At 47.9% G+C, this 14,958-nt stretch overlaps 1 protein-coding gene across 1 annotated transcript in view; it reads right to left on the bottom strand.

The window, feature by feature from the left end:
- Nucleotides 1-14,958, bottom strand: part of HCN4 (hyperpolarization activated cyclic nucleotide gated potassium channel 4) — a gene marked incomplete at both ends in the record, with an annotated part of 105,338 nt that overhangs the window by 64,804 nt on the left and 25,576 nt on the right. Inside the window, one exon of the mRNA XM_084268312.1 lies at nt 9,213-9,636. Within this exon, the coding sequence (XP_084124438.1) occupies nt 9,213-9,636 (424 nt within the window). The remainder of the gene's footprint in view (nt 1-9,212; nt 9,637-14,958) is intronic.

The following is a 14,958-nucleotide window of genomic DNA, read 5'->3' as shown; positions in this document are numbered from 1 at the left end:
AGCACTGCTGAGTCACGCACTGAGAGGCTCAGGGAGCCCTGGGGCAGGCTGGGGCTGCTCTGCTCTTTGGGACCCATGTGCATCAGTCCAGCTTGAAACAAGGGGCTCCAGGAAATGTTCTTCAAGCCTCTGTATTTAATAAAAAGCCTCACAGGGCACTCTCTGATCAGAGGGAGAAGAATGAATCGAAAACCCAAACATTTTTACTTTCCTGAACATAAGAGAAGCTGGATGAGGAAGGTGGCAGCACTGCAAGGCTGAGCTGAAGATCTTTATTGTCAATCGTTATCCTTAGTCTACAAGGATTTTATGTGTGATACAACCCCCTTTAGGAAGTGCCAGGGGCAGAAGAGGTGGCATATTAATCAAAAGCAGGGCAATTATCCTACTCTCTGCAATTTTAAGATGCACTCTTGCTGAGGAACTTCTGGACTGACATTATCCAGCTCAAAGCTCTGGCAGTCGCTGTCCTGCAGGAGTTCTTGCTTAGGAAGGGGTGGACACACAAGGGAGGAAGAGCTACCAAAATATCCCTGACCACGTAGGAATACAGAAGGTGACAGATGCTGGAAGAGCAGAGAACAGGGAACAAGTGCTCCTTGCAACAAACAAATAGGATGAAGATCAGCACCATGAACAAGACATTAGAATTCTTCCCTGGGGAAGTGGTGCTGGAATGAAATTAATCAAAAGGTTCTTGTGCTGCAGTCAGAGATGGACTTCCAAGTCCTTTTCCAAGAAGGAAAATTTTGCCATTTACTCCAAAAATATTTCAGAGACATTTTACATTCTAATGTGGCTCTGGACATGTGGGAACCGCCTCACCCTGCTGTCTAGCCCTTGGGGTATTCCTGCTTAGTCAAAATGGGGAGAGAGAGGAGTTAAAGGAGAAGAGGAAGCTTAAAAATATGCATCTATATGAGGGAAGCAAGAATAAAATGTCATCTCTCAGCCCAGAAAAAAAGTTACCACATTGATTTCTGCTTTGTAAAAATGAGGTTAAGTTGAATGCATTAAGCTGGCAAACTGGATAATTGCATGTCCTGAAACTGTCTTCGAAACAGCTCTTTTCACAGCAGTGCTCAGAAAATAACTTCATCAATAAGGCTCTTGCCCATTAAACCTTCGCACTTCTCTGTGCCTTGCTCAGGACTGAAGCTTGTCCTTCCTGAGAAAGTCATCCTCCTCCTTTCACCTCAAACTGCTGGGGAAAGTAAGGCTGGTTTGCATTCCATTAGCATATTTCTGGCAAAAGGAAAAGAGGGTGAAAACCAAACACGTTCTCAGGGCTCTCCAGCTCTGGTTCCCCACACACAGTGTGCTGCAGAGAGTCTCACACTGTGGCTGGTGACTGTCTCCCTAGGGTGGAAGTGAGAGTTGCTCAGAGCCAAAGCGTCACCCCAGGTTGTGCTGCCTTGCAGAAGAACCTTCCTTCTCTCCCCAGCCAGTGTGGCCAGGTCAGGCCCTTCCAGCCAGCTGAGCCCTCGTGCAGCATGGCTGGGAGGATGGGCCCTGACATTGCTGCATGTCTGACACTGCCCTATGCCCCTTCCTTGGTGCACAGCCCCTCTGACAGCTTGCCTTCAGCTCCCTTGTTGGCAAGGCAACACTATGAATTCTTCACCTTACAGTATTATCTAGCAGTGGTGCTGGAGCCTGAGGTCTGACCACTGCACTCCATCCTAGTGAGCTTTATCTGGGAGAAGGGTTGAGGCTTCTGCTCTGCCTTGAGCTCCACAACACAACAGGACTTGCCCCAGGGTGCTGTGTCTCCAGACAGGGAGGTGTGCTGCTAATTGGTTGTTCTCTCCCACCAGCCCCACCACGTACTAGATAGGTAGGTACCCACTGCCATGGTGGATTCCTCTAGTGTCCTCACAGTCCCCACCAGTTTCAAGGGGGGAGACAAGCAAAGCAAACCAGACAGAAGAAACCACACACATATCTAAAGAGCTGTTCAGTTACAGATTCTATTCCAGAATCTAAACCCTTTATTATCCCTGTGAGTGGGGTATTTTTCTCTTCTTGCTCAACAGAGCTTTGCTCTCCTCATCACTCCAACTCCAGCAGGAACAGCTGTTAAAGGTCCCCACTTGCCCAGTGACTGGCTCAGAGGACATGAGGATGCTCTGTGGGGGATGAAGTAACTCACTTCAGTCTCTCTTAGCAAAAAGCAACTCCACACTGCTGTGCTCCCTTATATGCTGTAAAATCCCCTCTTCTTCCTCATCCACTGACCAACTTGAAGTTTATTTCCACGGTCCTATTTGGGCCAAGCTCCTACTTCATTCACATGCTTTAGGGATCTGGCGTGTTCCTTTCCAACCCTGTCTTGCTAAATACAAAAAGTGAGGTAAGGAAATGCTCTTCTCCTCAGCTACCTCATTAAAGTTTTTTACTTGATATGAATGCAATCAATAGTGCTTCCTGGAAGAAGCTTCAACAAGAGGAGCAATTAATTTACTACCACTTGCCAAAGCTAATGTACCTTAGAGACACTGGCCTTGAAGTGTGGGGTGAGTTTGGCAGAACGTGATTCCCATACTGCTAAAAGACAAAACCAGATTTGGCATTGGACCAGCAAGCCAAATGGTAACATGAACCTACCTCTGAATGGCTTCAAAAGCTCTGTCAGCTGCTCCTAACATCAGCACCATATATACATACAACTCATATAGACCATATGATCTATTGACACCACGCTCAGCCCTGGCTACACAGAACACTGTGCTGGGGCAGGTACACAACCTGAGGTGCTCAGTTCCAGCTCCACAGCAGGTACAGCCCCATCAGGCTGGCCTTCACAGTGCTCTTCCTGTGAGGCACAGCCCTACTGGTGAATCTCTGTTCCAAGAGGGAACTGGGCACTGCCCTTGCTGCTTCCCGAGCTCAGAGGATTTTTCCATGAGTTAGAAGTTTTCCTTATGCTTTGCAGTTAGAACACAGGGCTCTCCAGTCCCCTCTCCCTGTCACAGACATACCTGACACAGGTCACAAGCCCCTCCATAAGCAAGCTGTGGTGCTGTATGACATCAACACAGCAAGCTGAGGGTCCAGGGTCTCTGCATCGCTCCAGCCAGAGCGTGCCTCATCAATAAAGCATGAAGCCTTCCTGGTATGAAGTCTTAGGAAACGATGGTGATTGCAGGAGGAATCTCCTCATGCCAGACTCCAGCACTTCTCCTTTGAGGAGCCTCTGTTATTGTAACACAACAGCAATAATAAACCCTGCCAGAACCCCCCCCCTCCAAAAACAATGGCCTGAAGAAAAATGACAGGCAGCTGGCAAAATATGGGCATTGAGCTGCAGGCAGCTGGTGCTGGCAGAGAAACGCAGAGACGTGAGCTCCCTGAGAGAAAGGCACACTTACCACAGTGTCCAGTGAAGGGACACAGAAGGAGTAGGCTAGGAGGAGTCTGAGGGAAGAGAAAAATGAAGGGCTGAAGCAGCAACCAGCTATCACAGTGATTAGAGATCATTAGGGGGTCAGCCTATCTCTTTTGCAAACCTTTCTCATTCCCTGGCAGTAGAAAAGCGCAGAGAACCAGGGGCTGGGCACAGGCAGAGACACCTTACACCATGGTCAGTGGGCACTTCAGATGTCTGGGGGAATGTAACCCCATTGCTGCCACTACAGGGAGCCTGAGGCTCACTGGGGCCAGTCCCCTAGATGGTTCTGTCCCACAGGCACCTGCCTGCTAAGAACAGATCAGAGCAAAACCACCCACGGGACAGCAAATGACTCTGACTTGCTACAAGCTGGATCTGAACCACTGACCTAGAGGCAGATGGCTCCGTGCCCTCAGCCCAACCGCTCAAGCCATCTATTTCCCCTATCATACCCTCCTGTTGACAGACAACACATTAAGCACTGCCAGAAGGTAACTGTAAAAAAAAAAAAAGAAATAAAAAGCTTTTTCCTTTTTATGGCAACCTCTGTAGCTGCACAGCTATTCAAATATTTGCCTGGCTCCTTATAATTCATTACAACCCATTTTTTATGATATTCTCTTTGAAACTGTATTCCCGTTGCCCAGGTGGGAAGCTTAATTTGCATTACAGCAGTAGAACTTCCCATTAAAACTCTCCCAAAACCCCTACTTTTTTTTAGGTTTCCTCCTCCTGGAAAGTGCCATGGCACAGGGCAGGGGATGGACCACAGGCAAGGAAGGGAAAAGGCAATGTCTGCACAGGAACGGAGCACATCCCTTCTGTTGTCTGCCCTCCCCCTGCACAAGTGAAAACAGCTCAATGTAGAAGGATGTGGTCAAATCTTGAGTGACCTTCCTCTAACTCATCAATAAGGGTTTGTTGCCATCGAGGTCAAGGCAGCTGGGTTTTCTCTGGAAGGAAAAGGTGCTCGAGCTTTGGGTCAAATGACTGTAACTTGCATTATGGTTCTAATAAGCTCCTGTAATGACATTAAAGACAAATGTGTGATAATGTTGCCTTCAGAAATGAGGTGATGCAGATTTAGGAAGGAAACCAGCCCATTCTCCCCCTCCCTGCCACATTAACAGTGTTTGTTGAGTCTGCTTTTACTCCAGGGTGGCCAGAGGTTTTAATGAGTTACTCTCCTGGGTCTGCCTTGCTATTTAACACAACAGAATTGCAAATCATACCGATAAACAATCTGCTAAGCTATTTTGAACTGCTCCTGGAATGGGACCCTGCTGTGCTACTTGAGAACAATGACTTTGCCCAGCTCCCCTCCTCTCAGGACCCAGTGATGGATTTGGCCTCACATTACATCCCCCAGGCCACTCGCCACGTTGTTTTAATTTAATTTAAGGAAGGCTACAAATAGGGCAGAAGAAACTAAGGGAATTAGCTGTTCAAATCAAAAGGGAAATCAATTGGGAGCTACGTTCTCCCAGTCTTTGGAAGCTCTCTCCTGGTCCTCTAGCTTTTGAAACAGTTTTCTAAATATTTCTAAATCTTCTTAAAGTGATGTCATCTTCCAGCTGATGTAATCTGTGGCCAGTAACAGCCCGAGATGATGCATTCCCTCCAAGTTTTCATGGACATAATAGTTTGAAAAGCACCAAATTGCCCTTTTCTTCAGGTTTCAGCAGCAGAACTGAAAACTCTATTTGCTTTCTGACAAAAATCTTAAAAAATACTCTTACTTACAGATAATTTTATCATTGTGGTATGTATCAAAGCCAGTTAGTTCCTTTCCTTCTCATCATAATCCCTCAGATAAATTCTGAAAGCAAAATATTTTGGTTTGTCTTAGCTTATGTGCTATTTGGAAACCAATTTCTAGGAGCAGGATTTCACTATTGTTGCAATAAAAGTTCCTTGTTCATAAGTTAAAGTAGTTTGATCTTCAGTGTAGGTCACTGCATCCTGGCACCAAACATTGGGGTAGATGCTGTGCATAAAATAGGGAGAGCTCAGCAGATTGCTCTTAGGAAAAAAAGAATTCAATCATTTTGGGGCATGAAAGCCTGAAGAATCTGAACTTCACTGGTTCATTTAGTTGAGAATGTATTAGTTACGTGGCATTATTCTGCTGCTTCTCTTCCTGCTGAGTGACCTTGGGATGCAGCCTGTAGGATGCTCGTGGTCAGAGCCTGCTCCTTCTGAGCAGTTTCTCAGAGACAATCGCGTGAAGATGTGGAGAACTGAAGACAAACTCTGTGAGCAACGATGAGCCTCCACATTCACATGGTGAAGAACCACAGCCCAACCCAGACACCCTGAAGCACCCATGGACTGGTTCAGAGGCACCCAGAGCTTCCCCAGGTATGACCGAGGCGCAGCCAGAGCACCGGTGTTTGTCCTAGCCCTGGTGTGCAGCTCCAGACACAGGCTGCACCAGCCCTCCTGGACAGCTGCTGATGGACTCGGGAGCTGCCAAACACTGAAGTTATAATGTGATATCAGCCAAGCTAGGCTGGAGCCAGCGTGAGCGTGCCTGCCCACATGGCAATCAGGCTTCCTACTGCAGGGTAGGTACAGCAGACACTTCAAAAAGACTCTATTTATATTCTGCCCTCCTGGTAAATTCATTCGTTGGGCCACTCATGCAAAATGGATAATGCAAATGAAACTGCTACATTTGGGATGAAGCCTCTTTTCGTACTCCACTGAACATGAGTGCAGGAGATTGTTTTCCTTCTTTTTTTCTTTGCTGTTTTTTGTAGGTTGTTTGCCCAGCTGTAGTCTCCAAAGCACTTCTTTCAGATCTGGGGGAGGACATCAGAGTAGTTTGCTGCTGAGCCAGAATGGTGCAGGCACTTCAAACCACTGGCTCTCGAGCCCACAGACTCATGACTAGCATTGATCTGGAACTGATGAGTGGCTGGCTGTTTTACAGCATTGCAGCCTTAGAGAGGGCTGCTCTCTCCTCACTGCAGGGTGAGTGATAAATTCATGCAGAGCATGGACAATTGCAGGGGAAGAGATGGAGAGGTTTGCTGCGGACTCAGGAAGTGACAACTTGTCCTTGTACTCACTCAGAGTTACACCAATGCACAAATGTAACATTCAACTAGGAGGCAGAGTAAGTAGAGTATCATCTCTGTGTATACTGAGCCCCCCCCCTCCTCTTCATACAACACCTGGAGCCTCAGCACGAGTTAGAAGCAAGGCAGAAGAGACTGCTCTGTCAAAAGCCACTGCACAAGCTGAGTACAGGTGAGTGGGGATGCTCTATCCAGACACAGCGCTTCACACTCCCTCTCTGACTAGTCCATCCACCTCTACTAACTCCACCTCAGACTGCTCTACACCCGCTCCTGTAGTGCACACACATACTCTTCTCCAGTGGACCAGTGTGCCCTACTCACTGGTCTTTGCAACTTATCTGGTCACGTTCAAAGAGCCCATGAGAGAAGGACAGTACCTAGCAGATGAGACACACAGTGGGATAGTGTGGAAGAGCAAAGGAGAACAGAATTCTTAAGCAAGCCCCTTTCCCAACATTCCTCCTCTTTCTTTAGCTCTGCACAGCAATCTGCCCCTTGCCTACACCCAGAGTAAGTCTGGTCCAACACTGCTCCACCCTGCAGGAATCAGCGACCCCAGATCACCACTGCTGATCTGTGCAGGGAGGGAAGAACAACGTGACCCTTCAGAGATGGGTCATCCATAGGCATTTCAGAGTAGGAGGAACAAAGAAGTAAGTGTCAGTGTGGTTCCAGGGAGCACAACCATTCACGCCCATGCAAAGATGGAGAAGCCCTTTTCATCCCCATCTCCCTGCTGGTAGCACACTCTGCACCAACAAGAAGGGATCACCTCTTCTCTCTGCTTCCCTCCCCGACTTGAGAAGGTGGAAAACCTCCTAGTATCACACTGTCTGTGGGAAACTGCTGCTTGGGTCGAGCCCTGTTTGAAAAAGACTATCATGTTTGCTGTGCTGGGCTCTGCAATGCATAACAGAGTCTGCATTGCAGTCTCAAACTGCAATCCAACACCATCTGTCCCTTCCACTTGCAGCACTGCATCACACCAGGGAGTCTGTTCTTCAGGGGGAGTGTAAAGTGCACCTGGGTGTGCTGACCCTCAGTACCCAGGGCAGCCAGCAAAAGGGCAAAAGGCCCCACCTAATTGTATTAGGAGCCTGAAACCAGACCTGGCTGCTCAGGGCAACTGTATGAGAAGCAAGACAGGGAAAGGGGGCTAATGTGCTTCCATTTCATTCATCTCTTTTTAAACATGTTCAATACAATCAAGAGCAAATATACTTAAATCCTCTTCAACCACCTTATGGAAAGGAAGTCAAGGAGCAGACACAAGCAAGATGGAGCTCTGTGCTGCTGTGGCTACATGTAAATCTGTGTGAAGGAGCTACTGAACAGCAGCCTAACTAGTGCACCTTTCCTGAGCCCTCTTGGATCAAAGGGCAGAGAAGCAATGCGACCAAGGGACAAGACAACAGACCTGGAGATTCTTCACTGCTCTGCTCAGCCTCTGACTTACTGAGTCACCTCGGGAAAGACGCTTCTGCTTTATTTATCTCCATCCCTTCCTGTGCTTCCTGCCCGTGCCATGAAGCTGAATTAACCTAGCAGTGAATTGTTTGGGGCTGTAGCTGTCTCTCCCTACACATCAGTACAGCACCTTGCACAACGTCAGCCCAAGCTCCAGCGTGACATTCTGCCCTGCTGGAAGTGAAGCGTTCCCAAAGAACACCACAAAGATGAAGCCTGGAATTTGTAAAGCATGCACCAGTGCTCTCTCTGAATCTGTGATGCTGGGAGGAGGAAATGGTTCAGCTCTATCATGAATTAGTGTTCTGACAGCTCAGTGCACTCCAGCCATAACTTGCATGGCTGCTTTCCCTTCACGTTCCCAGGAGCACGCTCTGCGTTAGATCATGCTTTGCAGCAGGCTGTGCTCCAAAGCAGAAGTAGTAGTACAGGGAGGAAGATGAAATTGCCTTGACCAGTTTTCCTTGTCCTGAAAATATGCTCCTGACATGTGGAGAAAGCTGCAGGGAGTTTTCTCTCTGCTTTGGAGAGCATGGAGACAGGAAAAAAATAACTAATTTTCAAGCTACTTGTGACTTCATACACATTGGGCCTGACAACTCACCCTGCATAGTGGAATTCCCCTGGGAACAGCACAGTGTCCAGGGGTACTGGGACTCTTGCTTGTCATCAGACCTTTATGTCTTTAAACAGACCCTGCTTATCTACAGATTGCTCTTCTTCCCTTTTCCCCTTAACACCGAGTCAGAGAATTTAGAAAGTAGGAAGGTTATAATTCCACCACCAAGCCGTTTATTCAAGAGATAAGCATACAAAAGAAGATGCTTAGGGACAAAAATGCCACAGGTTCTGCAAAATTAGCTCCCTCCAGACCTTTCCTCAGAGCTGTTTCTGGACATTTTGGTGCTCTGAGGGGCCAAGCCCCCGCTGCCTGGCTAACTGCTCCCCTCACAGGCAGCTCTGTGATTACACACTTCTTCAGGGGGCCCACTGTTCTTACTTTCCTCCCAGTCCACACATCATCTCCACAGATTATATATGTGTATATAGATTATGAAGCAGATAGTACAATCTCAAGTGACTAAGCAACAATGCGCTGAAGGCCACCTTGGGAACCTGCTAAAAGCAAAGCCTCCGACTCAAGACACAATTCTTCAGCATTCACACTGGGATAAACTAGAATGGGCCTTCAGAGAAAGCACTTTTGTGTCATACCAGCATAAGTGGAGAAAAGCTTTAGGATGCAAGTGCATGGCAGCCTTGCTTACCTCCTCCCACTGGTGAATGTAGCGGATGAGCCGGGAGAGCCGCAGCAGGCGCAGGAGGCTGAGGATCTTGGTGAAGCGCACGATGCGCAGCGCCCGGGCTGTCTTGTACACCTCAGAGTCAATGCGGGTTTCAACGATCAGGAAGATGTAGTCCACGGGGATGGAGGAGATAAAATCCACCACAAACCAGCTCTTCAGGTACTTCATCTTTATCCTCTGTGGGTCGAGGATTATCTCCGTGTTGTCCTCCACCACAATGCCTGTTCGGAAGTTGAGGACAAGGTCGATGAGGAAGAACGTGTCCGAAACCACATTGAAGACAATCCATGGGGTAGTATTTTCATCCTTGAAGAAGGTGATGCCCACAGGGATGATAATCAGGTTCCCCACCATCAGGAGCAGCATGGTCAAATCCCAATAAAACCTGGACAGCAAGACAGAGACATGTGAGATCAGCTACAGAGTGGGAGATGAGGGAGTCCAGGTCAACAGAACTAATGGGCTTTATACATCTTTGCTGTCATTCATTCCCTACGCTCTGCTAGTCTGCCTGATGTACTCAGAGTGCACAAGCTGCTAATGAAGTACTCAGTAACACAGGAACACTCACCTTCTGGCTTAGAGAGGAACTGAGTACATGGCTGAACATGCCCACTTGGAAACTTCGACCGGGACTTCAGAGCCACCCAAGAAGTGACTGACATACTGGCGGTCACTACAGAGATTGCTAGGTAAAGAGAGAGAACAAGTACTTGGAAGGCCTCAGAATCTGTATGCCAATAAAGCCATTTGAGGTTAAAATCATTAGGCTTGTTCCTGCTGCCTGATCCTTATTTAGAAGTTAGCACTGACAGCACTGGGATCAGGATGGAACTGGAGACTGTGCCATGATTTACAGCATTCAGTTTACATTTCCTGCTGAGCCAAGCTTACACTGAGCCTGGCTTTAGGAGTTTAGTCCACATTCCACAGACTCCTGTGTATTACAGAGTGATTGATAAAGCTCAGGGTCACGTGTCTAGAAATACCTATTGCATTTCTAAAGTAAGTAGTGACAACATTTAACTACTGTTCCATGAGGCACAGTGTCCAAGAAGCTTAGCTTCACTTCAGTGGCAAGTCAGTATTACTCTGTGGGCCTTCCAATAACATTCATTTTTGGTTCTGAAGGCACACACAGTCTGAATATAGTTTCTAGCTTATTTGTTTGGGACTTTTGAAATTTTTCCCCCAGATACTAGTCTAAAAGATAAACAATCACACAGTGTTGCCACAAGTCACCCAGAGCGAGCACTAAAAATGTTTCCATGTCACATACTTTATTGGGAAGCTTCACAGAGGAGCCAAACGCTGAGGTGCTCCAGTCCCCTCCACATGTTCCACACATAGGGATACTGATGTCTCATGGTTTCACGCTGCTCTACACTGTATACAACAGGGTGGCTATTATAATATCATCTCAAGAGCAGTAAAGTCAACAGAGTGACTCTGGATTTACTACAATATAACAACAGAAACTGCTGGGTTTGCTGAAGAGGGACACACAGAGGCTGCTTCTCTGCCTGTCTGACAGATTACAGTCAAAAATCACTGAAATCACAGAATCACCAGGTTGGAAAAGACCTCTGAGATCACTGCGTCCAACCATTCCCATCCTAAGCAAAACCAGATCCCTGAGCACCTCATCTACCTGCCTGTTAAACACACCCAGGGAAGGTGACTCAGCCCCTCCCTGGGCAGCCTGTGCCACAGCCCCACAACTCTGCCAGGGAAGAGCTTTTCCCTCCCATCTACTCTGACCCTGCCCTGGGGCAGCTTGAGCCCATTGCCCCTTGTCCCATCTCCTGTCCCCTGGCTGAAGAGACCATCGCCCACCTCTCTGCACCCTCCTGGCAGGTCAGTGGAGGTGGGGGGAAGGTCTCCCCTCAGCCTCCTCTTCTCCAGGCTGAACACCCCCAGCTCCCTCAGCTGCTCCTCATATGATTTGCCCTCCAGCCCCTTCCCCAGCCTGGTTGCCCTTCTCTAGACTCGCTCCAGGACCTCAATGTCTTTCTTGGAGTGAGAAGCCCAAAACTGGACCCAGCACACAGGCTGCAGCCTCTCCGCATGCCAAGTACAGGGGCACAATCACTCCCCTGGACCCACTGGCCACACCATTTTCGATATAAGCCAGGATGCCATTGGCCTTCTTGGCCACCTGGGCACATTGCTGGCTCATGTTCAGTTGGTAGTCAACAAACACTCCAGGTCCTTCTCCTCCAGACAGCTTTGCCTGAAAGTTTCTCAATATCTAGCTTAGTGAAGAGCTTTTGAGTTTAAGCCTGGGCCTTGGACCGGACTGAGCTGCTGCAGAACACTATCACTGTCATGAGGCAACTTACACTGAATCTTGATGCTCTCAGCAGGAATACAAAAAGGGCAGAGAATGCCTTAAAAGCCTTCTCTGTATAGATTCTCTCTCCCTGTTAAGAGCACAACGCTTGAAAGCACCTAAGAGCATATGTAAGACTCCAGCTATTACACATGTACGGCCGGTCAGAAGCGAGCAGCACACCAGCAGCTCTCAGAAACGCTCAGCTGATGGGAACCGACTTCAGGAGGAGCACAGTTACCCACTAACGGGGCTTCTAAAAATGTAATCAACTCTCTCCAGCTTGCTCTCAAGGTGCCATGCCCCAGCAGGCAAGGCGGCCTGCAATCCTCCCCTTAGTGTAAAGGTGCAGTTGGTAGGGGTTGGCACTCAGCAGTGGTGTCTGAGAGCAAGGCAGTGTCACCTGGTGCCGTGCGCTCACGCTGCAGAACCCTGTGCTGTGGGCTGCCTTATTAAGGGCCCGAGATGCTGCTGCAGCTCTCCTAGTCAATTAATCTAGATAATCACACAATGGCAGGAAGTCTGGAAGCAGCGTGTATATTATTATGGGAAATAAATAACCTTCCAGCCATCTTTAATTTGCCTTAGGGGATACAGAAGGAGGGATGCACAAAGAAAATGACTCTTCCCAAGTTTCAAATTAATGGCATGAGACAGGCATGGCCGGACATGCAGAGATGGGAAGGTAAGAGGCTTTCTTCAGAGATCTCCGGACTGTTCTGCTTCTTACATCTACTCTGGCTGGTGATTTCAGCACTTAGCAGGAGCTGGGGACAATGACAACAGCGGCCAGGATGGCTCACAGTTTAGGTAAGATGTTTTCCACACACACAGCTCCAGTAACAGGCTTTCTGCCTGATAGACTGCTACCCCAGTGTCCTATAGCCGAGCATGATCATGGTGCTGTCAGCTCTACTGCATTCCTATTTACAGCATCTCTTCCTATCCTGGTTCTCAGATCCTCAGATTCACTTCACACAGGCTTTTCAGCCCCAGCCTGCTATTACTGCTGAATCTTCTACAGAGAACCACAGGCTGCAGTGTGGACAAGCACAGATGAAGTGCTAAAATTCATTGCCATGTGTTTCTTACACCACAGTTCTCCTCAAGGGTGTACTAGCAGCTCAAGATTATTGTCCCAGGCTCCCCCCAGTTCTGACCTTTAAAGTCAACACTTACAAAACACAGAAGGTAAACTTTTGTACCCAATGCACCCCTGCTAATAAAAGGATATCCAAGGTGTCAGGGAGGAGATAACCTTTAGACTCCACAGAGGAGGCAGAAAAAGCTGAAAACCACCAAGCATTTGGTCTGCACACCAATTCCAGCACAGGAAATTCACCTGTTTTTACAATCTAAGCTGCCTGGAAGTTCAAATTTACCTACTAAGACTCCACAGCTCCTGCACATTTTAATTTTACCCACATATGAAGTTTGATCTGCTCAGGGTGCCATCACTGGATTTAGACTGAATAGGCTCCCAGGGACCGCAACACCTCAGCAGTCTAATATCATCCATGTGTCATTCTGTATTTACGCTGAGGAACATCTTTTCCCTCCCTGTAAATTATTGGTCAGGATGACTAACGGTGCATGTGATGTATGTAAGGGCAAGCACCAGCTATTAATAACCCATGTTTTCTGTATTTCCGTTGTTCCTTTCACCCAGGGATTCCACAGAGCTGACAGTGATGAAACTGGCTCTGCTGCACCCATGAGAGGCAGATATAGTTATTATCCCTGTCTTGCAGATAGAGAAGCCGCACGGCAAAATTAAGAGAATGGGATTTGTCCATGGAAGTCTGAGGCTAAATAAGGGTTAGGACCTGAATTTGATTCTTGAGTCTAACCAGATCTGAAGCTATTCATATGGCTTGAAAAAAAGAGTTTAACTGAGATGCATCTCATGGACATCCTCCTCTGACGTCCTGTCGTTTTCTCACTTCTCTTCCTGTTTCCAAAAGCCTACATAAAAATTAATAAATATGAATGTATTATTTTATTACAGTTGACTCAGTGTAACTGAACAGCTCACAGCACAGGGAACAGCCAGCACTATATAAACCAGATGTCTTGTTCAAACATACTTGTTCTTGATACCACATCCTACTTTATGTACGCTTCTTAGATCTGAAAATCACATTTTAACATGCACCACTACCTCTCATCTTCTAATTCCTAATATATTATTTAGTTGTAACAGAATGCATCTGAGCATTAGCATGGCAAATACTCTTGGAGAATCACAGAATCATAGAGGTTGGAAGGGACCTTAAGAGACCATCGAGTCCACCCCCCTGCCAAAGTCAGTTCCTCAGGACAGATGGCAGATAGGAATCCAGACAGGTATATCTAGTGTATCTCCAGAGATGACACTCCACAGGCCCTGGGCAGCCTGTCCCAGGGCTCCCTCACCCTCACTGGGGAAAAGTTCTTCCTATACTCTAACTTGCAGCCATTGCCCCTTGTCCTGTCCCCACAGACACTGAAAAGGGGCTGGCCATTCCCCCTGCATCCCATCCTTAAGATATTGATAAACATTAATAAGGTCCCCCCTTAGTCTTCTCCAGGCTGAACAGCCCCAGCTCACTCAGCCTTTCCTCACAGGGGAGATGCTCCAGGCCCTTCATCATCTCCGTAGCCTCCTCTGGACTCTCTCCAGGAGATCCCTGGCTTTTTTATCCCAGGGAGCCCAGCACTGGACACAACACTCCAGGTGGGGCCTGACCAGGGCAGAGCAGATGGGGAGGATCCCCTTCTGTGACCTGCTGGCCACACTCCTCCTGATGCCCCCCAGGATCCCATTGTCTCTCTCAGCCCCAGGGCACACTGCTGGCTCATGGCCACCCTGTCATCTACCAGCACCCCCAGGTCCTTCTCCACAGAGCTCCTCTCCAGCAGGTCACCCCCAGCCTGTACTGATTCCAGCAGTTATTCCTTCCCAGGTGCCAGACTCTCCACTTGCTTCTGTTGAACCTCATTTGGTTACACACCCTTTCTGAGCACAGTCAGTGTCTCTCAGTTGATCTGATGGTACAAAGATGATCTAACTTTCTGGTCAAAACCCATCTTTCTGTTCTGTCTAGTGCATAAAGTAATAGCAGGCTGGGAATATCACTTTCAGACGTCATTTTTTAATTAAATAAACCTTGATTTTTCCAAAGGACTCCATCCTGCAGTGTTATGGTGCATGAGCTCAGGAAGGACTGTGAGCAATTGGAGAGAAAAGAGGGGACTGCAGAGGTGAGCCCGGTCAGCATCACTGCGCTGGTCAGGCATTCAAAGCCTGCCCCTGAGTGGGGCACATTCGTGGCTTTGACTTTTGTTCTTGCTCTGTAGTGTTTGCACTGTCAGAAGAAAATAGACTTGAGCAAC

Source organism: Gallinula chloropus (assembly GCF_964237585.1).
Source record: "Gallinula chloropus genome assembly, chromosome: 9".
NCBI lineage: Eukaryota > Metazoa > Chordata > Aves > Gruiformes > Rallidae > Gallinula > Gallinula chloropus.
This window is presented reverse-complemented; position numbering and strand designations above follow the sequence as displayed.